The sequence below is a fragment of the Oncorhynchus gorbuscha genome, linkage group LG04 (assembly GCF_021184085.1).
Source record: "Oncorhynchus gorbuscha isolate QuinsamMale2020 ecotype Even-year linkage group LG04, OgorEven_v1.0, whole genome shotgun sequence".
NCBI lineage: Eukaryota > Metazoa > Chordata > Actinopteri > Salmoniformes > Salmonidae > Oncorhynchus > Oncorhynchus gorbuscha.
The window spans coordinates 23,374,689-23,401,576 of record NC_060176.1 but is presented as its reverse complement, the minus strand read 5'-3'; the positions used below and the strand labels follow the sequence as shown (position 1 = coordinate 23,401,576).

The 26,888-nt window shown below is 41.9% G+C and overlaps 1 protein-coding gene across 1 annotated transcript in view; it reads left to right on the top strand.

The window, feature by feature from the left end:
- The window catches only part of LOC124033859 (phosphorylase b kinase regulatory subunit beta-like), an 80,373-nt gene that overhangs the window by 16,501 nt on the left and 36,984 nt on the right, over positions 1 to 26,888 (top strand). The window contains exons 4-14 of the mRNA XM_046346230.1: positions 602 to 701; positions 2,247 to 2,354; positions 2,475 to 2,555; positions 8,746 to 8,861; positions 10,723 to 10,786; positions 17,107 to 17,202; positions 17,773 to 17,970; positions 22,684 to 22,741; positions 22,998 to 23,075; positions 24,058 to 24,216; positions 24,358 to 24,452. Of these exons, the coding sequence (XP_046202186.1) occupies positions 602 to 701; positions 2,247 to 2,354; positions 2,475 to 2,555; positions 8,746 to 8,861; positions 10,723 to 10,786; positions 17,107 to 17,202; positions 17,773 to 17,970; positions 22,684 to 22,741; positions 22,998 to 23,075; positions 24,058 to 24,216; positions 24,358 to 24,452 (1,153 nt within the window). The remainder of the gene's footprint in view (positions 1 to 601; positions 702 to 2,246; positions 2,355 to 2,474; positions 2,556 to 8,745; positions 8,862 to 10,722; positions 10,787 to 17,106; positions 17,203 to 17,772; positions 17,971 to 22,683; positions 22,742 to 22,997; positions 23,076 to 24,057; positions 24,217 to 24,357; positions 24,453 to 26,888) is intronic.

Genomic DNA, 26,888 nt, shown 5'->3' with positions numbered 1-26,888 from the left:
TCTTCGGACAATTTCTTTGACCTCCTGGCTTGGTGTTTGCTCTGACATGCACTGTCAACTGTGGGACCTTTTATATAGACAGGTGTGTGCCTGTCTAATCAATTGAATTGACCAATTATGGGGTATTGTGTGTAGATTGATGAGGAAAATGTTTTATGTCATCCATTTTAGATTAAGGCTGTAACGTAACATGTGGATAAAAATGTGGATAAAGGGGTCTGAATACTTTCCAAATGTTATGTAGATGCCATTGTTTATGTCAATAGTATACTGGAAGCATTTGGGTGATTTTCAAATATGTATTTGATGGGTGATCAATTGGAATGTAGCATGTCCTTGCTTGTGTTATGCTTTTGGAAGACAAATGAATAACAACTGCTGTTAATGTCCTAATAGGATTTAAAAACATGTCTATAACTGTGTACAAATACAATAAGTTGTCTCATTTAATATGTACCATTATTGAAGGCACAGGCAGTATAACCAGACTGGTAATTTTGTGCAGTGAAGTAGGATAGTTTTGGTTGATTTAACGTGCTCTTCTGCTCATTGGGCCGTTTTTCTCTATCTCATTATGGCAACGATCAACTCTGACGCGCAGACGCATCGATGATGACATGGGACGCACCCATGAGCTGGAGCACTCAGCCATCAAGTGCATGAGGGGTATCCTCTACTGTTACATGCGCCAGTCTGACAAGGTGAGTCCACAAATGAAACGTCAGACCATAGGACCACAGGAAACACTCATTCTTAGTGATCTAAACAAATGGCATTATCCAGTAATGAATATCGATTTTTTGCAAACACGGAAACTGTCAATAATGGGGGGCAAAGTTAAAGATCTCTGTCCTTTTACTGATCTTCTCTGTTCTCACGCTTCAGCGGTTTACTATCTCACGCTTGGATTGGTTTTATCTTTATGCGGATGGAATAACATAGATGTTTCCAAATGGTTTTCGCCTCAGCAGAACACTTTTGTGTAAAGTATTTGAGCAGACCGTTCAGTCAAAATAGCAGCATTTATATTGTTTATAGGCCTCTATGAACGCATAATTACAGCTTTAGTACAATCGAACACTTCTTAAATCCCTGTGTTTTTTTCTAATGTTCTGGTCCGTTGCCTTTGAAATTGTTTTGTTTCATTTACTCATGACCTTGACGACCTAATTTATGGGAAAGCTTTTCTGTGTCTTAATTATAGTGCACCGTTTCTTCAGTTAATTACACAGTGCAGCGCTCATTAACATCTGTCTCTTGCATTCACAGAGAACATGTCATTTTTAATGAACCCAAAATATAGAGGGACCAGGAAGCAAATGTTATCATATAAAAAGAACTACAGAGCCATAAAAGACGTTAAAGAGAGGGCATCAAAGTTTATCACAATGTACCAAGGAAACTAAACACAGTCTTAACGGATTAGCCACACAACGCATGCTTCTCGAATGTGTTCTGACAGATTTGACTCCGGAACCATTTATTTAATGCTAAGATCACTGACAATCTTTGACAAGATTCATAAACTGCACCATTGTGAAAATGCACTTTCAATAACAAATGTTAGGGTATTTTGGAACGCAACAGCTGACTGCTTTGTTCGTCTTATAGACTACATTACAGTTTCAGCCATTTTCCCAACCAATTAGTGATCCAGTGGGTTGACAAGCTCAGCAGAACAGAACAGTGTAAATCTGGGACTGAGGTATGCCCCTGTTGACCTGACAACTAGCCTACAGAGGTGAAAAAAGTAAGTGTGCCGGAAGGGGGTGAATGGTTCGGACAGTACCAAATGTTTGCACAAAATTATCCGCTCAGGTGCTGTGTGAAGCAAACTCATCCAGAGTGTGTTACTCGATGTGAATCACTCAAATCTGACCTGGGATGGTTTGAGGAGGAATGTCATATGTGTATGTCTTTTACATGAATTGCTGTTTGAAATATTTACAGATACATTAATGCATACCTGTGCCAATTTGTATGAGTGGTTTGCTCATGTCTTCAAAGCCAGTCATTTGAGGAAAATTCTAGTGTGTGTCCTAGTGATGACGCAGTGGAATATCCTAGTGATCTCTCCATCCCAGTCCTGGTTGCCACCTCACTTGCCTTTTGTGAGGATAGGATAAATAATGGAACGATTGCCCAGTGAGTAAGATGCATCTTTTATGGACTGACTCCTCTTTGCCCTTTCTCTCTCTCTTTTCTCTTTCTTTCGCTCTCTTTCTTCACATTCCCTCTATTTCCAGGTGGAACAATTCAAACAGGACCCCAGCCCCTCCAAGTGCCTGCACTCAATATTCAATGTAGACACAGGAGATGAGATTCTGTCCTACAATGACTACCATCACCTACAGGTACACCCTCTCGCAAACATGTAGGGCAAAAACCCTATACTGTAGATAACGAATGATGTCCGAACGGATTCCGGGTTTTACGGGTTTTTTAAATACCACCTCCCTGTCTCCCTCTGTCAGATTGATGCCTTGTCCCTGTTCCTGCTCTATTTGGTGGAGATGATCTGCTCCGGCCTCCAGATCATCTACAACACGGATGAGGTATGGCCCACTGGCCTCGTCACATGACCTCTCGCTCAAGCACGACTCTTACACAACATGGCTTCTTCATAGTGATTAGACAGGTTGATAATACATTATTGATCCCCAAGGGGAAACCCTGTGTCAGCAGTGAGCAGAAAGAAACACACAGACAAGACTATAAACAAAGCAAACAAAGAAAGCTCATGTGTGCCAAAGTGCCCTGATGCAGTCAATAGTAATAGTAGAGGCAGCAGTTGAGTAAGCAGTTGTTAAAGGCGCATGCGTCTTTAGAAACGCAACTATTTAAATGTGATGATTTGATGACTATATAACAATGTCAAATTCATTACACCTGCCTCTCGACATACACTAACTTATTCGGCACCCTTTTTCATTAGTGAGCAAGTGATTGAGTGGAGCCATGGTGAAACGAACAGCTAAAGTAATAGTAACTCATTTGTTATAGTGGTACTTTAAAGTGGCTGCAGCAGTAGTGCTGTTAATTCTCTGTCTCCTGCTTTTTATAGCCCTTTGGGAGATTTGAAATTCACTAATTCCATCTCTTAATTCACTTGTCTGCTCACTGGGAGCTTTACTTTTGGGCACAGGGGTGAAATTATTGCCTTCAGAAAAAGCTTTTGTTTATCCAGACTTATCTTCAAAAATAAAGTTGTTCTAGAACAGTATGCCGTGAAGCAATTACAGTGAACATGCACTTTGTTTGCAGCAAAGGAAACCCTCACATTATAAAAGTTGTGTTTTTTTTCTCCCAAAGGCAAACAAATTGCCTGTGTAGCTTCAATGGGGCCAGCCCTATTTGCAAAGCAGACCCAATTTGCACGTTTAAACAGTGCTTATTGAGCTGCATAATACAAGTAGAGAGCATGGACATGAAATCAACGAGCATGCATCCTTTTATTAATCAACATCATAAACAAATAAGCAGGAAATAGGACTCTTAATGTGTGTTATTTCTACACCTTATTTAAATGATAACAAAATAATCTAATTCGTCCGATTTTGGTTCTTAGCAGTCGTTCAGTATATTTTCCTGACTGGAATTTCAATTCAATTGAATCTTCATTGCAGTATTAATACAGGTAGATGCTTTGTATGTTTGTGTGTGAGTGTTTTGTGTATGCGTCCATTTGTGACCGTAACATTCATTAAGATACTATCAAGATACCAGAAAGATCTTCCATTGTTAAGAGAAATGGAAAATTCATGTGCTTCATTATCTAAATATTGAAAGAGCGTGGGTGACGGAGAGGAACAAAATGGGACAGTTTGAGGACATGTGGTGGAGAGTAGGGAAGGCACTGGAGATAGGAGTGAGAACAGGTGGGCCTGAGCAGGTGTGATGTCGTTGATGTTTGTGTGTGTCTGTATGTTGTCTTTTCTAAGTGTATGAAAAAAAAGAAGCCAGAAAGAGCCTTACAATAATCATTCTACTTAATCCCCAAGTAAAATAACCCACTATGTCCCTATTTCAGTGGCTCTATTTTGTTCCCTGTCTTCCCTCCTTGCCTGTCCCATTTTTGTACGCTTTATGGCCTCTCTGTTTCCCTCACTTTAAATGAAAACTGTTGTCAGTCACATCTCCCCTGGTACTTTAAAAACATTTCTTCATGGCCTCGACGTCATCATTTAAATATTTTCTGAGTGTCCTTCTCTCCTGTAGTCTCATTCTGCTGCATAGAGGAGAGTCATTCCTCCTTGATCAAGATGAAATTTAAGGACATGATTTTGACTACCCATGTGACTGGGTGATGTTTGTCTTTTAATTTGCAGCACACAAATGTTAATGACATCAATGGCAAAATGTTACTGTGTTTTTTCTACTGAATATTTGCATGAAATGGGAGTTACTGGAGAATAGTTTATTCCATTTAACTTGTGAAGAATGTATTCACATTTATGTGACCCCTTATTTTGACAATATGATGACACAGTACAGTATACAGTGCATTCAGAAAGTTTTCAGACCCCTTGACTTTTTCCACATTTTGTTACATCTGTTTTTTTTCCCTAAACTATTTCTATTTACCTCTGAAATGGAATACCTCAACTGAAGCTAGCTAGCTAACTAGCAACCAGCTATCAGTCAGCTAAACCACTGTTAGCGGTCATCCGCTAACCTTTAGTTCGAAAAGCTCTCGCCAGTTTGTACAACGCATTTCAAACCAGAGCATACCGGACCTATTTTTCTCTCCATATCCCGAATTCCTACCACAAACTCTGAACCTTTTCATGTGGGTCATCACAGCTAGCTAACCACAACCCTGGTTCACTACTCCTGGCTAACGTTTCCGTCCCAGAGCTAGCACCAACTAGCCTGGGGCTAGCACATGCTAGACCCATCTCCCGGCTCACTCCTGGGCTACAATATCCGGACTCCTTCCACTGCCGGTACGGGGCAGGGATCCCCACCGATCCTCTACGACTAGAATACCGACATAATCTGCCCGAGGATTCCAAGCTTGATGCTCTCAATCTCACACAAACTATCAATGAACCTCCCAGGTCCAACTCCAAATCCGTAAACACGGGTACCCTCATAGATGTCATCCTAACTAACTCGCCCTCCAAATACACCTCTGCTGTTTTCAATCAAGATCTCAGTGATCACTGCCTCATTGCTTGCATCCGTAATGGGTCTGCAACCAAACAACCACCCCTCATCACTGTCAAACGCTCCCTAAAACACTTCTGCGAGCAGGCCTTTCTAATCTACCTGGCCGGGGTATCCTGGAATGACATTGACCTCATCCCGTCAGTAGATGATGCCTGGCTATTCTTTAAAAGTGCCTTCCTCACCATCTTAAATAAGCATGTCCCATTCAAAAAATGTAGAACTATGAATTGTCCTTGGTTCACTCCAGACCTGTCTGCCCTTGACCAGCACAAAAACATCCTGTGGCGTTCTGCGTTTGTATCGAACAGCCCCTGTGATATGCAACTTTTCAGGGAAGTCAGGAACAAATATACACAGGCAGATAGGAAAGCTAAGGCGAGCTTTTTCTAACAGTATTCTGCATCCTGTAGTACTAACTCAAAAAAGTTCTGGGACACTGTAAAGTCCATGGAGAATAAGAGCACCTCCTCCCAGCTGCCCACTGCTCTGAGGCTAGGAAACACTGACACCACTGATAAATCCACTATAATTGAGAATTTCAATAAGCATTTCTCTATGGCTGGCCATGCTTTCCACCCACCTGGCTACCCCTACCCCGGTCAACTGCCCGGCACTCTCCACAGCAACTCGCCAAAGCCCACACCATTTCTCCTTTACCCAAATCCAGAGAGCTGATGTTCTGAAAGAGCTGCAAAATCTGGACCCCTACAAATCAGCCGGGCTAGACATTCTGGACCCTCTCTTTCTAAAATGATCTGCCGAAATTGTTGCAACCCCTATTACGAGCCTGTTCAACCTCTTTTTCATATCGTCTGAAATTCCCAAAGATTGGAAAGCTGCCGCGGTCATCCCCCTCTTCAAAGGGGGAGACACTCTAGACGCAAACTGCTACAGACCTATATCTATGCTACCCTGTCTTTCTAAGGTCTTCGAAAGCCAAGTTAACAAACAGATTACCGACCATTTCGAATCCCGGTTTCGGTTTCAGAGCTAGTCATGGGTGCACCTCAGGCAGGCTCAAGGTCCTAAACGACATCATAACCACCATCTATCTATAAGAGACATTACTTTGCAGCCATTTTCATCGACGTGGCCAAGGCTTTTAACTCTGTCAATCGCCACATTCTTATCGGCAGACTCGACAGCCTTGGTTTCTCAAATGATTGCCTCGCCTGGTTTACCAACTACTTCTCAGACAGAGTTCAGTGTGTCAAATCGGAGGGCCTGTTGTCCGGACCTGTGGCTGTCTCTATGGGGGTGCCACAGGATTCAATCCTCGGGCCGACTCTCTTCTCTGTATACCTCAATAATGTTGCTCTTGCTGCTTGTGATTCTCTGATACACCTCTACGCAGACGACACCATTCTGTATACTTCTGGCCCCTCTTTGGACACTGTGTTAACTAACCTCCAGACGAGCTTCAATGCCATACAACTCTCCTTCCGTGGCCTCCAACTGCTCTTAAACGCAAGTAAAACTAAATGCATGCTATTCAACCGATCACTGCCCGCACCTGCTTGCCCGTCCAGCATCACTACTCTGGACGGCTCTGACTTAGAATATGTGGACAACTACAAATACCTAGGTGTCTGGTTAGACTGTAAACTCTCCTTCCAGAATCACATTAAGCATCTCCCATCCAAAATTAAATCTGGAATTGGCTTCCTATATCTCAACAAAGCATCCTTCACTCATGCTGCCAAACATGCCCTCGTAAAACTGATCATCCTATTGATCCTCGACTTCGGTGATGCCATCTATAAAGTAGCCTCCAACACTCTACTCAACAAACTGGATGCAGTCTATCACAGTGCCATCCGTTTTGTCACCAAAGCCCTATACACTACCCACCATTGCGACCTGTACACTCTCGTTGGTTGGCCCTCACTTCATACTCGTCGCCAAACCCACTGGCTACAGGTTATCTACAAGTTTCTGCTTGGTAAAGCCCCATCTTATCTCAGCTCACGGGTCACCATAGCAGCACCCACTCGTAGCACGCGCTCCAGCATGTATATCTCACTGGTCACCCCCAAAGCCAATTCCTCCTTTGGTCATCTTTCCATCCAGTTCTCTGCTGCCAATGACTGGAACAAAATGCAAAAATCTCTGAAGCTGGAGACTCATATCTCCATCACTCGCTTTAAGTACCAGCTGTAAGAGCAGCTCACAGATCACTGCACCTGTACATAGCCCATCTGTAAACAGCCCATCTATCTACCTACTTTATCCCCATACTGTATTTATTTATTTGTCTTACTCCTTTGCACCCCGGTATCACTACTTGCACATTCATCTTCTGCACATCTACCATTCCAGTGTTTTTAATTGCTATATTGTAATTACTTCGCTACCATGACCTATTTATTGCCTTAACTCCCTTATCTTACCTCATTTGCACTCACTGTATATATACTTTTTGTTTTTATTCTACTGTATTATTGACTGTATGTTTTGTTTATTCCATGTGTAACTCTGTGTTGTTGTATGTGTCGAATTGCTATGCTTTATCTTGGCCAGGTCGCAGTTGCAAATGAGAATTTGTTCTCAACTAGCCTGGTTAAATAAAGGTGAAAAACAAAACATCTCTGCAGTACCACCAATCGGGCGTTTATGGTAGAGTGGCCAGACAGAAGCCACTCTTCAGTAAAAGGCACGTGACAGCCCGCTTGGAGTTTGCCAAAAGACACCTAAAGACTCTCAGACCATGAGGAACAAGAGTCACTGGTCGGATGAAACCAAGATTGAACTATTTGACCTGAATGTCAAGCGCCACATCTGGAGGAAACCTGGCACCATCCATACGGTGAAGCATGGTGGTGGCAGCATCATGCTGTGGGGATGTTTTTCAGCGGCAGGGACTGGAAGACTAGTCAGTATCGAGAGAAAGATGAACGGAGAAAAGTCCAGAGAGATCCTTCATGAAAACCTTCTCCAGAGTGCTCAAGACCTCAGACTGGGTCGAAGGTTCACCTTCCAACAAGACAACAACCCTAAGCACACAGCCAAGACAATGCAGTAGTGGCTTTGGGACAAGTCTCTGAATGTCCTTGAGTGGCCCAGCCAGAGCCGGACTTGAATCGAACATCGAACAATCAAACATTTCTGGAGAGACCTGAAAATAGCTGTGCAGCAACGCTCCCCATCCAACCTGACAGAGCTTGAGAGGGTCTGCAGAGAAGAATGGGAGAACCTTCCCAAATACAAGGTGTGCCAAGCTTGTAGCGTAATCCCCAAGAAGACTTGAGGCTGTAATCTCTGACAAATGTGTTTCAACAAAGTACTGAGTAAAGGGTCTGAATACGTATGTAAATGTGATATTTCTGTTTGTTTTTTAATACTTTTGCAAAGAATAATGTTTTTATTTGCTTTGTCATTATGGGGTATTGATGAGGTTTAAAACTATTTTAAAACATTTTCGAATAAGGCTGTAACGTAACAAAATGGAAAAACTCCAGAGCCTTGTATTACTTTCCAAATGCACTGTAATTCCAGGGAGATAGCTTTCTATGTTGAGATTGAAAGATCTCGCTAGAGATTCATGTGACATTGTTGTGTTTTCTATCTCTGCAGGTATCGTTCATCCAGAATCTGGTATTCTGTGTAGAGAGGGCATACAGAGTGCCTGACTTTGGCATGTGGGAGAGAGGGAACAAGTACAACAATGGAAGCACTGAATTGCACTCCAGGTCTGTTTTTCCTCCTCTAGTGAATACATTGATTTATAAAGATGTGAATACACTGCTTGACACAGTCACCACACACAAAAAGTGTTCACCTCTCCACAACAACAAAGAGAGTATATTTCCATCAGAGTTTTTAGGGTAGTCAAGGCAAAGGGGAAACCGTGCATGTCGATGGCCTATCATTCGAGCAGTAGATCTGCCTCTCCCTCTCTTAAGACCTCAATAATGATTCTGTTTCCTCTGTCCCTTACCTCTGGAAAACACTGTTTTCTCCTAAGGTATGCATGAAAATTGGTTGCAACTTACCCCCATTTTCTATAGATAAATTACAGACGTTGCATTCTATACAGACAATAATTCTGCAACCTAGTTCGTTAGTCAAATTCAGAATGACTGCTTTCTAGTTCAGTTTCCATAATACACATTAATAGGCAAAACAATTGCGGGGGCAGAATCACAACTTTACATGCAGTAACTTTCTGAGTTCATTATCTCAATGCGGAGTCATTCGCCGAGTTTCAGGCGCATTTACAATGGGGGGAAAAAAACTGTTCCATTAACTCAGTGTACCAGATTGCCGATGGAGACGTAGTGCCTGTGTGTGTCACAGAAAGCTGTGATAAATGCCTTCATCTAGAGTTTTAAATCATGACATTCAAGCTCAGCTGAAAGGAAAATGGAAGTCATTATAAAACAATGTTAATGTCATCAAGCCTAGACGGTATTGAGTTTGTGCAAAAATGGCTACGCTTTAGTCCTATCGAGCTCTTGGATTACCCCGTGGCAGTCTCTTACCAAGTAGAAGATAGCGCAACCAAATTATAGATGTAATTCTGTAGTCATATTTTGCTTTGTTCAGCTGCATTGTATTTCCAATTTAAGTCCACTCTATAGTAGGGTTAAGCCTGACTGCACTCATTGGGATGTGTCGGCAGAAGCTATCAATATCAATCTGGATTAATTACAACACAGAATGTTATGTTACTGTATATATGTTTCTCCCTTTTGTGAAAATAGTATTACAACATACTGTGTTGTGCTTTATAGTCTGTAACTTGTTGATATCATCAGCCAATGCCAACCCCGCTCCCTGAAACTTCAGCACGGTGTGCACATTCATTTTTTGGAAACTTTCGACTAAGGCGCCACACTCACTCAGAACTGTTGACCGCTCTTATGCATATGTCCAGGCAGGTTCAGCCCCAAAAAATCAATAGACTTTCAAAATGCCTCATGTTGCTCGATTGTGATCATTGCTGATGATTTTGTCAGAGAGGGAGCTGAAGTTGTCTTTCGGAGAGCTGGTTTCAACTATGTTCTCTTATTTTCTGCATTTTTGCGTCAATTTGGGCTCTGTTTGTGGGATTGAACACCTTTTTTATATGTCTGCATATCGTGCAACAATCCTTGCCACGTCTTCTTCTTCATTTTATAGAGCACTGTTAAGAGGGAAAGGAAAACAAAATGACAGAGAAATTGACTGCTATTTTCTCTGCAACGTCAACTGCACAATGATTTCAGCCCCCCTCCCAGCAACAATTATATATATGAGTCACCTGTTTGTAATTACGTTATAAAAGCATTCAAATGTATAATTGTAGGCGTTTACAGTATAAATGTAAGGCTCATTACAGGTCAAGGGAAGTTAGTGTTGGGTGTCATGTGCCTTATACATAAGGGGGTTCATAAAAAGTGTACCCAAACCCCCTTTTATAAAGTAACATATGCATGTTAGGCGTGCATGTGACCTGGCGCTATGGAACAGAACAGAAAATGTGTAGCCTATGGTATTTCTATTATAAATACCATAGACAGTGCTTTCAGGTTTATATTGGGTTTCTAAAACATGTTATTTCTTTTGCAGTTCTGTGGGGCTGGCCAAAGCTGCTCTCGAGGCTATCAATGGATTCAACCTGTTTGGGAATCAGGTATTTTTGATTCATTCTCCAACTTCATCCATTCTGTCTAGAGTCCCAGACATTGTCCTCGCTTACTCTGAAGATAAGAGTTTAGGATTTGAATGACCGAACTGGGTATTCACCTCTGGTGTAACAGCTTCTGATGCGTTAAGATTGTATTATAGATGGTGTGTAACTGATTTATACTTCAAATCGGGAGTCCCATTACATCACCATCCATCTTCAAGATCTTATAGATGATCATAGCACAGCAGATCTCAGAGAAGTATTGAAATCACCTGAAGCCAGTGATGTGATGGAAATGTTCTGCGTGTGGAAAGGGAACCAGACACTCGGGGGTTTTATTGAGTGGGCTTGTGTTGTACTCAGTGCTGACTAGCTAGATGCACTAATGGCTTTGATGGATTACTGGTGTTCCCATTTCCTTGATTTCCTTGCTCCTTTCTGGATCAGCCATTTGTAGGATTCATTTGTTTTGGAGTCTAGAGGAAGTAAAGACAGGAATGTGAACATCCGTTATATGGGCTAATGGATTGGAAAACGGAGCATTCTTAGCATTCTTGTTTATCTCGAAACGGATTTCTTTCTTTTCCGTTTTGTTCGTGCATGCACACAGCACGAAGCATTTCAATCAAATAAAGCACATCAACTTCATCGTGTCCCGTGTAAACCTACCATGAAGGGAGAAAACCTTACCCATAGTGATATACAGTGCCTTCAGAAAGTTGACCCCTTGACTTTTTTCAAAATGTTTGCTGTGTTGCAACCTGATTTGAAAAGTGATTAAATGTATATTTGGTGTGTCACTGGCCTACACACAATACCCCATAATGTCAAAGTGGAATGATGTTTTTACATTTTTGTACAAATTATTTAAAAATTAAAAGCTGAAATATCTGGTGTATATAAGTATTTCACCCCTTTGTTATGGCATGCTTACATGGGTTCAAGACTAAAAATGTAAGTTCAAAAATGTAATAATTGTGTGTAACATGATTTTTGAATGATACCTGTACCTCATCTCTCTATCCCACACATACAATTATCTGTAAGGTTCCTGAGTTGAGCCGTAAATTTCAAACACAGATTCAACCACAATGACCAGGGAGGCTTTACAAAGGGTACCTATTGAGAAAGCAGACATTAAATATCCCTTTGAGTATGGTTGCGTTATTAATTACACTTTGGATGGTGTGTCGACATACCCAGTGTAGTGGAAATTTCCTGTATTTACCAAATCATGAGACCAAACCACCACACAAGTCAGAGTTATCATAAAGTCCATCTTTAATTATTATGAGCTCCATCACAACCCTGTGACTCTCAGATCATTTCAGTGTCTATAAATGAATTCTCTGAGAGTGCTTACACATTGCAACTGAGATCCTTTATAGCAAAGACACACATAGACAGACAGCATTGGCTATAAATTATCATTCAGCTTTGTCTCCTAAACTATGTTCTTATCTCGCTCTTGGTACCACTCAGGACCATAAACCAAAACCTCACCAACAGGCATATATCAAATACACCCCTCCTGGACAAGATCACAGAGACACAGTGACTGGCACATAGACATTGTGGAGCCAAGAGATAATTGGTTCCCCCTCAATCATCCCTTCACATGGTTTAAAAGATATGTTTACATATGAAGACAAGCTTGACCTCTCCCCTCTCTACGGCCCAAGTAACTGACCCCAGGACAGAGAAAGGATAACGGCAAATGGCCACCACTATAGTACAACAAGATACATTCTAAATGAGAAGTAACTCACAAGCATATAATGAAAATAAAACATCTTATCTATGTTACCCAGCTATTCTGATTAATCCCCAACACCAGTCACTACAAAGATAAAGGTGTCCTCCCTAACTCAGTTGCCAGAGAGGAAGAAACCGCTCAAGGATTTCACCATGCCAATGGTGACTTTAAAACAATTACAGTGTAATGGCTGTGATAGGAGAGAACTGAAGATGGATCAACAATATTGTAGTTAGTCCACAATTCTAACCTAATTGACAGAGTGAAAATAAGGAAGCCAATTACAGAATAAAAAAATATTCCAAAACACATATCCTGTTTGCAACAAGGTGCTAAAGTAATACTGCAAAAATGTTGCAAAGCAATTAACCATTTGTCCTGAATACAAAGTGTTATGTTTGGGGCAAATCCAATACAACACATTACTATGTTACAGGAATGCTTGTAATTGTTCAGGATAGTTTTGTTCCCCGTATAAAAAAGAAAGAAACAGGCAAATAAAAAAGCTTAGCACAGGCAAAATCCTAAAGGAAAACCTGGTTCAGTCTGCTTTCCACCAGACACTGGGAGATGAATTCACCTTTCAGCAGGACAATAACCTAAAACACTGGGCCAAATCTACACTGGAGTTCCTTACCATTAAGACAGTGAATGTTAGTGGCCGAGTTACAGTTTTGACTTAAATCCGCTTGAAAAGACCTGAAAATGGTTGTTTAGCAATAACCAATTTCAAAGAGCTTGAAGAATCTTTGAAAAGAATAATGGGAAAATGTTGCCCAATCGGGGTGTGGAAAGCTCTTAGAGATTTACTCAGAAAGACTCCCTCTGTAATCGCTACCAAAGGAGATTCCAACATGTATTGACTCAGGGGGTTGAGTACTTACAGTTGAAGTCGGACGTTTACATACACTTACGTTGGATTCATTAAAACTCATTTTTCAATCACTCCACAAATTTCTTGTTAACAAACTATAGTTTTGGCAAGTCGGTAGAACATCTACTTTGTGCATGTCACAAGTAATTTTTCCAACAATTATTTACAGACAGATGTTTTCACTTATAATTCACTCACAATTCCAGTGGGACAGAAGTTGACATACACTAAGTTCACTGTGCCTTTTAAACAGCTTGGAAAATTCCAGAAAATGATGTCATGGCTTTAGAAGCTTTTGAAAGGCTAATTGACATAATTTGAGTCAATTGGAGGTGTACCTGTGGCTGTATTTCAAGGCCTACCTTCAAACTCAGTGCCTCTTTGCTTGACATTATGGGATAATCAAAAGAAATCAGCCAAGAACTCAGAAAAAAAATTGTAGACTTCCACAAGTCTGGTTCATCATTGGGAGCAATTTCCAAATGCCTGAAGTTACCACGTTCATCTGTACAAACAATAGTACACAAGTAAAAACACCATGGTACCACAAAGCCGTCATACCCCTCAAGAAGGAGATGCGTTCTGTCTCCTACAGATGAACGTACCTTTGTGGGAAAAGTGCAAATCAATCCCAGAACAACAGCAAAGGACCTTGTGAAGATGCTGGAGGAAACAAAAGTATCTATAGGTACAAAAGTATCTATATCCACAGTAAAAAGAGTCCTATATTGACATAACTTGAAATGCCGCTCAGCAAGGAAGAAGCCACTGCTCCAAAACCGCCATTAAAAAAAAGCCAGACTACGGTTTGCAACTGAACATGGGAACAAAGATCAAAGTTTTTGGAGAAATGTCCTCTGGTCTGATGAAACAAAAATAGAACTGTTTGGCCATAATGACCATCGTTATGTTTGGAGGAAAAAGGGGGTGGCTTGCAAGCCGAAGAACACCATCCCAACTGTGAAGGACGGGGTGGCAGCATCATGTTGTTGGGGTGCTTTCCTGCAGGAGGGACTGGTGCACTTCATAAAATAGATGTCATCATGAGGAAGGGAAATTATGTGGATATATTGAAGCAACATCTCAAGACATCAGTCAGGAAGTGAAAGCTTGGTCGCAAATGGGTCTTGCAAATGGACAATGACCCCAAGCATACTTCCAAAGTTGTAGCAAGATGGCTTAAGGACAACAAAGTCAAGGTATTGGAATGGCCATCACAAAGCTCTGACCTCAATCCTATATAAAATGTGTGGGCAGAACTGAAAAGTGTGTGCGAGCATGGAGGCCTACAAAATTCACCCAACTTATTGTGGGATGCTTGTGGAAGGCTACCCAAAACGTTTGACCCAAGTTAAACTATTTCAAGGCAATGCTACCAAATACTAATTGAGTGTATGTAAACTTCTGACTCACTGGGAATGTGATGAAAGAAATAAAAGCTGAAATAAATCATTCTCTGTACAATTATTGTGACATTTCATATTCTTAAAATAAGGTGGTGATCCCAACTTACCTAAAGCTGGGATCTTTTACTAGGATTAAATATCAGGAATTGTGAAAAATTGAGTTTAAATGTATTTGGCTAAGGTGTATGTAAACATCCGACTTCATCTGTATCTAATCAATATATATATTGTTTTATTCTTCATAATGTTGCCAAAAAATTATATTAAATCCATTTTTATCCCGCTTTGTAACAAGGGGTGAGAATACTTTCTGAAGTCACCTTATGATTGCTATAGTCTCTTTTGCTACTATTATCAGTGATTTAATGATGTGCTCTTCTCCTTAGCCGCCCCCTTCATCTAATTAATCCACAGCCAATGATGTTAAATTGACTCATTGATGATCAGAGTTTTAGATTAAACTCTGTGCCCCACTGGGTTTGGTTCCTGTCATTAGGCAGTAGTATAGTAGTGGCTGGTGTGTGGGCTGCTGTGTGGCCCAGGTTGGGGATGGAGTGGCTATGAGTCATCACATAGGTTATTAATGATGGCCTGCTCTCAGTGCCCCTCTGACTTCCTTTAGATGTTCAACTGAGAATAAGCCATGATCAGTGACTCTCCCCTACTGTGTACCTTAGAGACAACAGCCAATCAATGACTAGCCAGAGCACAATGGTCGAGCGGGAGCCAATCACTAACTTTACCCAACTTTTATGTGTGGGTTGTCAACTTCTAAAGTGACTGCCTGTTTCACAGCAAAATGTGGAGTGCTGTCAATAAAGGTATGGTCCCAAGAAGCGTAGGTCACAGTGGAGACCACGTTCTGTGCTGTCACAATCATTTACATCCCATTCCACCAAACCCTGCAGTATGTACACTAAATCACTAAAGCAGGCCTGATGAGAGTCACTCTGATGGCTAAAAGCTTAGGTTGGCTTGTTTGAAAGCAGCATTCATAATGCATTGTGCAGAAGCAGCTTAGTATGTTTTTTGTCTTTACTTTAATGTGAACATGGTTGAGGTGTTGGTGAAGAAACGTGTCCAGGAACATTTGTAGCATACATTTGTGAGGTGTGTTAATCCAAAAATGGCACAGTCAACTAACCCAGAAAAAGCACTCAGGCCCTCATCTCCTCAGAGGGGCTCGTGGGTAGGTAATCATACCGTAGGTAAAGAGTTTGCAGTCTAACAACATGATGTGGTATCGAGGTGATTGGATGGCCCTTCATGGTTGGAGTGCCCCCGCACTGTGCTCAAAGCATAGAAAAACACAATGCTTTTTTAGCTTTGTACCCAAAAATATCAAATGGTTGTGCAATATTGGGTCTTTTGTAAGAATAAGGTTAGAATATTGCTGCTTTCAAAGCTGGTTTTGCTCTGCAGAGGCGGCAGGTGAGATGTTGGAGGCTCTGAGTGTGTGGCTTTCATTTAAATGGTTAGTGGCCAGCACTTCATCCTCCGAGCTGAATTCACAGTAACATAAACAAACCGGTCTTCTGCCATGTAGAGAATGTGGTGTGTGTGTGTGTGTGTGTGTGTGTGTGTGTGTGTGTGTGTGTGTGTGTGTGTGTGTGTGTGTGTGTGTGTGTGTGTGTGTGTGTGTGTGTGTGTGTGTGTGTGTGTGTGTGTGTGTGTGTGTGTGTGTGTGTGTGTGTGTGTGTGCGCGCGCACGCGCATGTCGGTACGTGTGTCCGTGCGTGAGAGACTGTCAAAATCGAATCATATCAAATGGTGTTGGTCACACACATATTTAGCAGATGTTATTGCGGGTGTAGCGAAATGCTTGTGTTCATGGTTGTGACATTTGATGTTGTTTCCTGCATATTAAGGCTTATTTTCAGAGAGCTAGTGGAAGTGGTGGTGACAGCTGCTGTGCGACAGGCCTATATCAGGACATGCTGGGAACAGCCAGTAGCTGCCATCCATGCCCTGCAGTCGCATGGCTCACTAGTGGCACTGTTCAAAGGCACGGACGGAAACAAATGGTTGCTCGAAAAGGGAATAAATATAAAAATGTCCTAGATGTTTTGACTTCTGATTGCCTGTGAAAAGTCGGTGTTCGAACAGGTTCGCCAAATGCATCATGTCCAAACATGGTAGCATGCAGGCTACGTTGAATCTTGCATAGTGACAATACGGAAGCGCTACAATTTTCATCCACAACGAAACATTGTCAGACCTCGTCTGACCCACATCAACCTAACAACCACCAGTGAACATGACTCTTGTCATCTCTGTTGTTCTGCAGGGTTGCTCTTGGTCTGTCATCTTCGTGGACCTGGATGCCCACAACAGGAACAGACAGACACTGTCCTCCCTCCTACCCAGAGAATCCAGGTCCCACGTGAGTAAAGATAATTAAACCACTCATTACTAAATACCACTCTGTGCCATTATGATGTATTTGCTTAGTGACCAGTCCAATCTCCCAGTTCACCAGTAAAGAGAGGAATGATCATTTTTCTCCGGTAGTAAGAGCAACTAGACAGAAAAGTGTTCCTGTAAATGAATTGGTTTAATTAGGGTAAATGGAAGAAATGCATTGGAGCTACAACGTGGGCTAATGGGAGAGAGAGGGGGGGATGGAGTGAGAGAGAGGTGGGGATGGAGTGAGAGAGAGGTGGGGATGGAGTGAGAGAGAGGCTGCGGAGGAAGGAGGATGCAAGTAAAACGTTGAGCATCTTAATTATATATATGAGTCTCTGACTAATATGTTATTAAATGTCAGCCTCTTTAATGTTGAAAAGTGGCCATTAGCAGAGAGAGAGAGTGGGTCCCTTAGTCTCTTAACCCTTTACTAACTGCCTGGAGACAGCTGGCACATGGGGGTGAAGGGTTTACTTAAGAAATGATCCAAATCTGGCATCTGTTTAAATGTTACACATTTTGAAACCCCCTTTGAACCCCAATACAGAATACGGACGCTGCCCTCCTGCCCTGCATCAGCTACCCTGCGTTCGCTGTGGATGACGACGCCCTCTACAGTCAGACCCTGGACAAGGTGGTGCGCAAGCTAAAGGGGAAGTATGGCTTCAAGCGCTTCCTGCGTGACGGCTACAGGACCGCCAATGAGGACAAGAACAGGAGACACTACAAACCGGCTGAGATGAAGGTCTGTGGTTTAGTTTAAAAGCCAACCCTACAGACTGATTGTGATGACTAACATGTGCTACAGTGACTTGACTTTTTCCATTTCAGCTCTTAAAACCCCTTACACTCATGGGAATTGGCCTATTATGGATAGGGCTAAATTGAAATGTTTCTTACATAAGAACTATGGAAAGCATATGCATACAGTGGGGCAAAAAAGTATTTAGTCAGCCACCAATTGTGCAAGTTCTCCCACTTAAAAAGATGAGAGAGGCCTGTAATTTTCATCATAGGTACACTTTAACTATGACAGACAAAATGAGAAAAAAAATCCAGAAAATCACATTGTAGGATTTTGAATTCATTTATTTGCAAATTATGGTGGAAAATAAGTATTTGGTCACCTACAAACAAGCAAGATTTCTAGCTCTCACAGACCTGTAAGTTATTCTTTAAGAGGCTCCTCTGTCCTCCACTCGTTACCTGTATTAATGGCACCTGTTTGAACTTGTTATCAGTATAAAAGACACCTGTCCACAACCTCAAACAGTCACACTCCAAACTCCACTATGGCCAAGACCAAAGAGCTGTCAAAGGACACCAGAAACAAAATTGTAGACCTGCACCAGGCTGGGAAGACTGAATCTGCAATAGGTAAGCAGCTTGGTTTGAAGAAATCAACTGTGGGAGCAATTATTAGGAAATGGAAGACATACAAGACCACTGATAATCTCCCTCGATCTGGGGCTCCACGCAAGATCTCACCCCGTGGGGTCAAAATGATCACAAGAACGGTGAGCAAAAATCCCAGAACCACACGGGGGGACCTAGTGAATGACCTGCAGAGAGCTGGGACCAAAGTAACAAAGCCTACCATCAGTAACACACTACGCCGCCAGGGACTGTAACAATGACAGCAATTAGAAGGGAACAGGAAATTATGGGAAAATGATTAGACTAAAGGTGAGGACACAACAGTTCACCTGACACGAGTGAACCCAAACATTACACTTGATTTTATGTTCATTTGATATTTACTGTACTTTTCGCTGCATTTGTTCATAACAAATCTGAAAATACTTTGGATACATTCAGTAGCGTGAAGATTCTTTTGAAAATTTGACAAGGGTTTGAGTGTGAGGTCAAACGTGTTTCCAAGTGGGGACACACCTCTCCAAAGTGTACACAGTTCCTAAGTAATGTCAATGCACTTTTATGACTCAAAGAACAGTCTTCAACTATAAGGTGCTATTTTGATCTCTCCCAGCTGTGCCGTTAAGGAGCTAGAACAAGCACACTTGTTAGTTGTTTTCTTTGGAGCACAGCCCTGCATCCCCACCCGCCTTTACACAATTACGGTCCATTATACATCGCAATCTGGGTCAGGTTGGCATCATTTGAAAGCTTGTTCTACTGCCAAAGCTAAATTATAAAATATGATCTTAGAGTCTTAGGCTTTCACTACAAATACTAGGGAATTCAGAGAAGCAGATGGTCATTTTGGTGTGCATTGAATGGAGACGCGGGATGCATTCCGATGCGTGGTCCGCGGGCAAAGTTTCTTCACAAAACAACAAACAGGATCATTCTGTTCAGGACAACCCAGGATATAACACCACGTCATCTTCTAACTGCACATCAAATGTTGACACTACATATTACATGAGTTTTATGAGATGGAAATGTGAAGTGGACGTGTTTTGGATTGCCTGTCTTGACATCAAAGCGGTATTTCTTATAATCCTCAACGTCTCATCTGTAAAAATGCATAGAGTCCTCGTAATTTAAAGAATTTCCCCCGCTCGGACAACACAGCTTGCCAAAATAGCCCAATTTAGCGGGAGCGATGAGGCAACTTCTTGTTGTGTTCAGTGCTCAAGTTCAGAACTGCTGTCAGTCAAAACCCATTCTGCTCTGTGAAGACACTGAGCTCCGACGTAATTGATAGCATGTTACTGTAAGGGAAAGGGGGATACCTAGTCAGTTGTACAACTGAATGCGTTGAACTGAAATGTGTCTTCCGCATTTAACCCAACCCCTCTGAATCAGAGCGGTGCGGGGGGCTGCCATAATCAACATCCATGTCTTCGGCTCCCTGGTAACAGTGTTGTTTTAATGTATATATATTTTTATTTCACCTTTTATTTAACCAGGTAGGCCAGTTGAGAACAAGTTCTAATTTCAACTGCGACCTGGCCAAGATGAAGCAAAGCAGTGCGACATAAACAACACAGAGTTACACATAAACAAACGTACAGTCAAATAACTGCCTTGGAACACAGTGGCTGTGGTAGAGCATTAGGTCAGTAACCGAAAGCCTTGCTCGAGGGCAGAACAACAGATTTTTACCTTGTAAGCTCAGGGATTCGATCCAGCAACCTTTCGGTCACTGGCTCGACGCTCTAACCACTAGGCTACCACAGCGTTCCAATTGAGACACTTATCAGTGCCCAAATCTACCATTGTCAACCCGTATGCGGATACGAGTGTAAAGGGTTAACCCAGTTTTTTGTTTTCCTACGACAGAAGCCACACAATTGTGTCTGCTCTGCCGTTGATAAATCCCAACTGAAGGCATATTAACGTCAGGATTAGCTGCTGTGCCTGCAGAGTGTGAATTTGGAGCAGGGCAGCTACTTAACACTGAGCAAATCATTGCATTAGCCGCAGCACTGACCTCCCAGAATTAATGAGCTTGGATTCAACAGGGGGAAACACAAAGGTAGGTAATATGGGAATAATCTGAGCCACTAAACTTTAAAGTTTCATTATAGGATGTAGAGTAGGTGCAATCAACAGGTCCCAGTCAACCCATTTCTTAATTGGAAGCTGGATATTACACTATAAAATGCCTCGTGATAAATCATTTTAAAATCTCATCCATTACGGTAAGTAATGCAGTAGGCCATTACATAACATTCCAGGATTGTATGGTTCTCTGCACATGCACAACCTCTTCTTGCTGCCCACTCAAAAAGCCAGAAGTCACATGTGAGTGTATTGGATCACAAGGGAAGTTGTACATCATATTCTTTATCTGCAATATGCTGTTTCAGGTGGGAAGGCATTGATTGCAGGTTTATTCAATTTGAAAACGCATAACTTGTTAAGAATTCTGAAATCCTGCAATGTTACCTATTACAAGTGAAGGAGGGCATCCTGTCGAACAATATAGAGTTTTACAGTCTGTGGAATAGCTGAGGCAGAAAGCTCCTGGGATAGCTGGTGTTTACTGCCCAAGTAGGCCTCAGTGATTGGTCTCTCCACCCCTGTAGCATTTTATTAAATATCTCCACCATTTTGTACCTTATCTCTACTGGCACAGAGGCAAGTAAACACACACACACACACACACACACACACACACACACACACACACACACACACACACACACACACACACACACACACACACACACACACACACACACACACACACACACACACACACACACACACACACACACACACACACACACACACACACACACACACACACACACACACTAGCATAACCCAGCTGTGTCAGCCTAACCCTTGAGCAATGACGAACAACTCACAGTATGGTATGCAACATAGCTTTGGTAAAACTGATAACAGATTACAAGAATACAGATGGAGAATAGAGATGGTTGTGGGAATCATATGTTAGATTCTTTTGATTTGATGGACTGATGGCTGAAGCAGTCTCTGTCATCTCTGCTATAACAACCAAACTACAGGCCGGGAAATGATGTGTGACCGCTCCAATTAACAGCCTTTATTTCAATATGTTGTAGTCTCTCTCTCTTATCTCCTATTGCCATGGAGATTGTCTGCAGAGATGGGAGACGGCGATAACAAAGTCTTAATTACGTTTCAGGAGGGTTGGGAGATGTTGTGCTCCTCTCACAGAAGGCAGGGAAGCCAGGCATATCACGAAAGTGAGGTGCTGCTTTGGTCCCAAAAAGAGCCCTTAGGTGACTGTCTGAGAGCTAGTCAATTTGAAGAAGGGTTGTTCTGTAATGCAGATATATCCTTGGGTCTGTTTCATTCAGTGTTCTTTTAGTGTGTCCTCGGGTAATTGATCCACTAAGTTTCAATTATATATGTTACCTTTGGTTTGTGAATGCTACACGAAAATAGAACCAAGGACACCATCTGACAAATGATTAATACCAACAACAACGAAAGGACTGAAGACTTATTACATCCTCACACTCACTGTTGAAATTTCTCTTTGGAATTATTGAAATGAATCAATTGCTGTTTTGCTTTACAAACGTGTCTACATTTGGCTAGTTTTTTTGTCTTTCATTTCAACCCCAGATGATTTATGGGCAGAGGGGTGGGTGTTGAGGGGAGACGTCTAAAGCTATTTAATGTCGTTTCTGGTTGGCTGGGACTCCGATAGCATCTCAGAAGTAAGTGTTTTTGCCTCTGTTAAACTGTTACAATTGGAAAACAAACTCACCAGTCGTCACCTGTTAACAGGTGTGTTAAGTGGGTGTTTTGGGACAGGCCATCACTTGCTACTTGCTGCATTCATTATAAAAGCTGACGAAAAGGATTGTTGGTGTCTGAGCATTTTTCATTGTAATCCATATGCATCCACTGACACACAGCGATAGATTTAGAGATGACTGCACCATGTCTATTTCTCTTTCAGGTTAGGAAACTAGTGACCTCTGTGTTATGGCTTTTTCATTTCTTCAAAGACACTTTTATGAAAATCAAATGTTCTCTTCTCTTTCAGCTTTTTGATGGCATTGAATGCGAGTTTCCCATATTTTTCATCTTCATGATGATTGATGGTATGTGATGTTAATATAATAACGTGATTTTTTTTTTTTTTTTTCATTTTCATTTTATTTGTTTTTTACTTCAGTTTATTTTAATAAATACTTTCTTAACTGCATTTTTGGTTAAGGGCTTGTAAGTAAGCATTTCACTGTAAGGTGTACACCTGTTATATTTGGCATAACATTTGATTTGATTTGAGTATTGAGCTACATAGAACTTGAATATCTGACACTTTTTGCCATTTTATTGTCTGTATTTGATTTCCAGGAGTCTTCAGGGGGAACAACGCCCAAGTCAAAGAATACCAAGACCTGTTAACGCCTATCATCTTTCAATCTTATGATGGTGAGTTTCCTCCTCCGTCAGGGATCTGTGTTCTTATGGAACTACTGTACACACACACACACACACACACACACACACACACACACACACACACACACACACACACACACACACACACACACACACACACACACACTCAATTACTCTAGCAGTGTTTCCCCTAGGACTTTTTTCAGCAGTGGTGGTAAGGGTGGCGGGGGGGGTGTATTGCTACTAGCGTTAGCACAATGACATGCTAGCTGTTCGAGCCAACTACTATCAATTTAAAAGCGTGTCTCGGCATGAATATTTATATTGCAAAAAATGACATCCAATTTTTTTTTGCGGCGGTGGCAACAATTCAGCAGTGGTGGGCCACCGCTGCTAAATCAATATAGGGGAAACACTTATTAGTCCCTCTCACATACACATTCATGCTGGCATCCGTGGGACTCTTTGAGAAATGCACATACATTTTGGTTGTGAAGATTACTGTTATTTTCATATTACACTTAATACAATATCCATATTAATCTCCCACATGCTGAGTGCACGAAAGCTGTTCTCATATTTCAAGGAGCTCGTTTTTATATCAGCCTTCACACAAAGCTGTATTTTTCCTCAGTTAAGAAACCACATTAAAAGACTCAGGAGCCAATAGCCTCTGAAGGATGCATGTTGCTTCAGGAATACTTCTCAGTGGTTACAGAGAGAGTTGTCACCTCATTTGGCTTTGTGTTGTCTTTGTGTTTGTTATGCAGAGAAAATATTGCACTCCCGGTACGTTCTTTCTTGGAAATTTGACATTTTTTCACGTGTGTCTGCTAAGATACCTTTGAATAGATAACTCCCACTCCTTTCTCCTGAGCAGCAGACACATAAACTGCACTCCTTTGTATGTATCAACCTCCTGGAAATTCCATTAGTGCCTTCTATTCGACATGTTTGTAATCACCCCGCACCGTAAAGTGTATCTATTTCCGTCCTGTGTGTCGTGGATCAGGCCATGCTGTCATCCCGAAGTACTACCGCGTACCTGCCGACTTTGTGGTGGCGGAGCAGAAGAAGCACGGGAGCCAGAAGCGTTTCCCTGCCAACACGGGCCAAGATGGCATGCTGTTCCTGTGGGGCCAGGCCCTCTTCAACATCGCCAGGCTGCTGGGTCAGTCTCTCTGTCTGTCTTCTCTTCTCTACACTGACCTCACCTCACTGTCAAATACCTTCTATGTCCAGTGTATCAGTTGAAACCTGTAGTGTGCTCTCTGTGTGTTCACCCCTCCATTCTGCCATGTCTCTTTTCCAGTGGATGAGCTGATCAGCCCCCAAGACATCGACCCCATCAAACGCTACGTACCCCGACAGGATCAGAGGAACGTCAGCATGAGATACTCCAATCAGGTTAGACTCCCATTCCCATGTGACCATCCTATGATCAGCCATCCTCGGCCATCACTACAATCAGAGATACTAAATATAATGGCAAGATGCTTGTGTCTCCGCCTTAACAATGGGATTCGTTGTCCACAGATCAGAATGGCAGGCTGTCAAGCTCCCGCTTGTTTCTCACTTTGAATTGGTTGATACATCTGGTTATTTGAATACTTTCAAAAAATATTCGATGAGGAGTGTTGACGTCAACCGCTTGTATCCAATGGAGAGTGAGTGCTTAGCCTCATGAATATGCATAGACTGCCTCGAATTTCAACAGTGACAACTCAAATATAAAGTGTTTTACACGCTCAACAGTTTCCCGTGTATCAAGAATGATCCACCACCCAAAGGACATCCAACCAACTTGACACAACTGTGGGAAGCATTGGAGTTAACATGGGCCAGCATCCCTGTGGAACGCTTTCGACGCCTTGTAGAATCCATGCCCTGACGAATTGAGGTTGTTCTGAGAGCAAAAGGGGGAGGGGTGCAACTCAGTATTAGGAAGGTGTTCGTAATGTTTTGTACACTCAGTGTATATCAGTACACTCTTAACATTTCAAAACTTCTATTAGATCAAATAAGCATCACGTATAATTTTTAACTTGACTAAATTATACCCTCTCTCATTGCCCCCCATTCAAAAACTCCTCACTTGCTTAATAACTAATGATCTGCTTAATGTGGACAGAGTTTGGGCGGAGTAAAGCCTCTCGCTTCGCCTCTTCCTCTCTGCTATAATTCACTTTAGAAACCGTGTAGTTTGTGTCCTGGATGCTGATTGGCTGAAACAGCATTCCAGCCATGTGTAGGCAATATACCAAGGGTATGAATCAAAATAACTTGTTTACTGTTCGAATGATGTTGGCGATCAGAACTTGACATCCGAATCAATGATATATAGAATTGCTTAAATAATTATCCTGCTATAAGGGAACTACTGCAGACTACTATACCCCCTCTGCGTGTATACATGAGTCTGCTTCATTCTATATATCATTGATTCGGATGTCATGTTCGGATTTTCTAGGACAAACTTTGATGTGTTATTCCAAACCTGTGTTGAAATGCTCAAGGCTCAAAAGAGAGGTAAAAATCAATGGGAGGGAGAGAGATCAGGAGTCTACATAATTTATCTTCAGTGTACCTTTCCTCCTGCAGGAATCTACAGTCTATCTCACCTCAGTGGAAAAGCAGGTTTGTTGTTTTATTCATGATGCAAATGCTCAGCTAAGCAGCTCACCCTGGAGCGGTTGGCGCGACAGTACCGTCTCAAGCCTTTCTCGGTGGAACGGGGGAAGAGGGCACGATGGGAGGGGATTGCGTAATGTACACAAGCGCGTGGAGCGGCTGTCTCGTTGCCTTTACATCACTAACCCTTTGGTCTGTGGGGGGTGGTGCCTGCGTGCGTGGGCGCGCTGCGCTTTCACATGGAAATCTATGGTTGATTTTGTGTTCCCATTTCTCTGAACTTTGCATCATCATGTCTGCAATGCACTTAGAGTCGCACTCTACATAAGACCATTCCATGATACATTAGACTGGACCTGCTAAACTGTTCCCGAATGGAAGAGGGCAGTGCAGCTAGATTCTGCTGTGCTGCGAATAGAATAACACACATTAACACTACATTAGAATGACGAGTGTGGTTTACATTTAGATTGGGCAGGTCAGCAAGCCCGATGCTATGCATTAACATGTGTAATGTGGTAACAAATCAAGGTGATGCCCTGAGAACTTCTAGATAATTCACGAGAGAATGGGATTCACATAGTACACGTCTTATTTATGTAACGTTAGTGCTCTACATATTACGAAGAATATAGTGCAATTTTGTATGCTCAGCAGCTCTGAATTGAAACGTCATGGAATTCCCAGAGCCCGTATACTGTGTGTTAAATTGTTATTAACCAATACAAATAGTACATTATTTTTGGTGGTGTATATATTTTATGCACTTCCCAGAATGTCAGGCACAGTAAGCATTAGAGCCATATCTCTGTGTGTGTGTGTGTGTGTGTGTGTGTGTGTGTGTGTGTGTGTGTGTGTGTGTGTGTGTGTGTGTGTGTGTGTGTGTGTGTGTGTGTGTGTGTGTGTGTGTGTGTGTGTGTGTGTGTGTGTGTGTGTGTGTGTGTGTGTGTGTGTATCTGGGTAGTTTAGTATTTAGAAACCATTAAATCAAATCCAAGTTTATTTGTCACGTGCGCCGAATACACCAGGTGTTACCTGACAGTGAAATGCTTACTTACAGGCCCTAACCAACAGTGCAATCTTTAAGTAAAAAATAGGTATTAGGTGAACAATAGATAAGTAAAGAAATAAAAAAACAGTGAAAAGACAGTGAAAAATAACAGTAGTGAGGCTATAACAGTACAGTAGTGAGGCTATAACAGTACAGTAGTG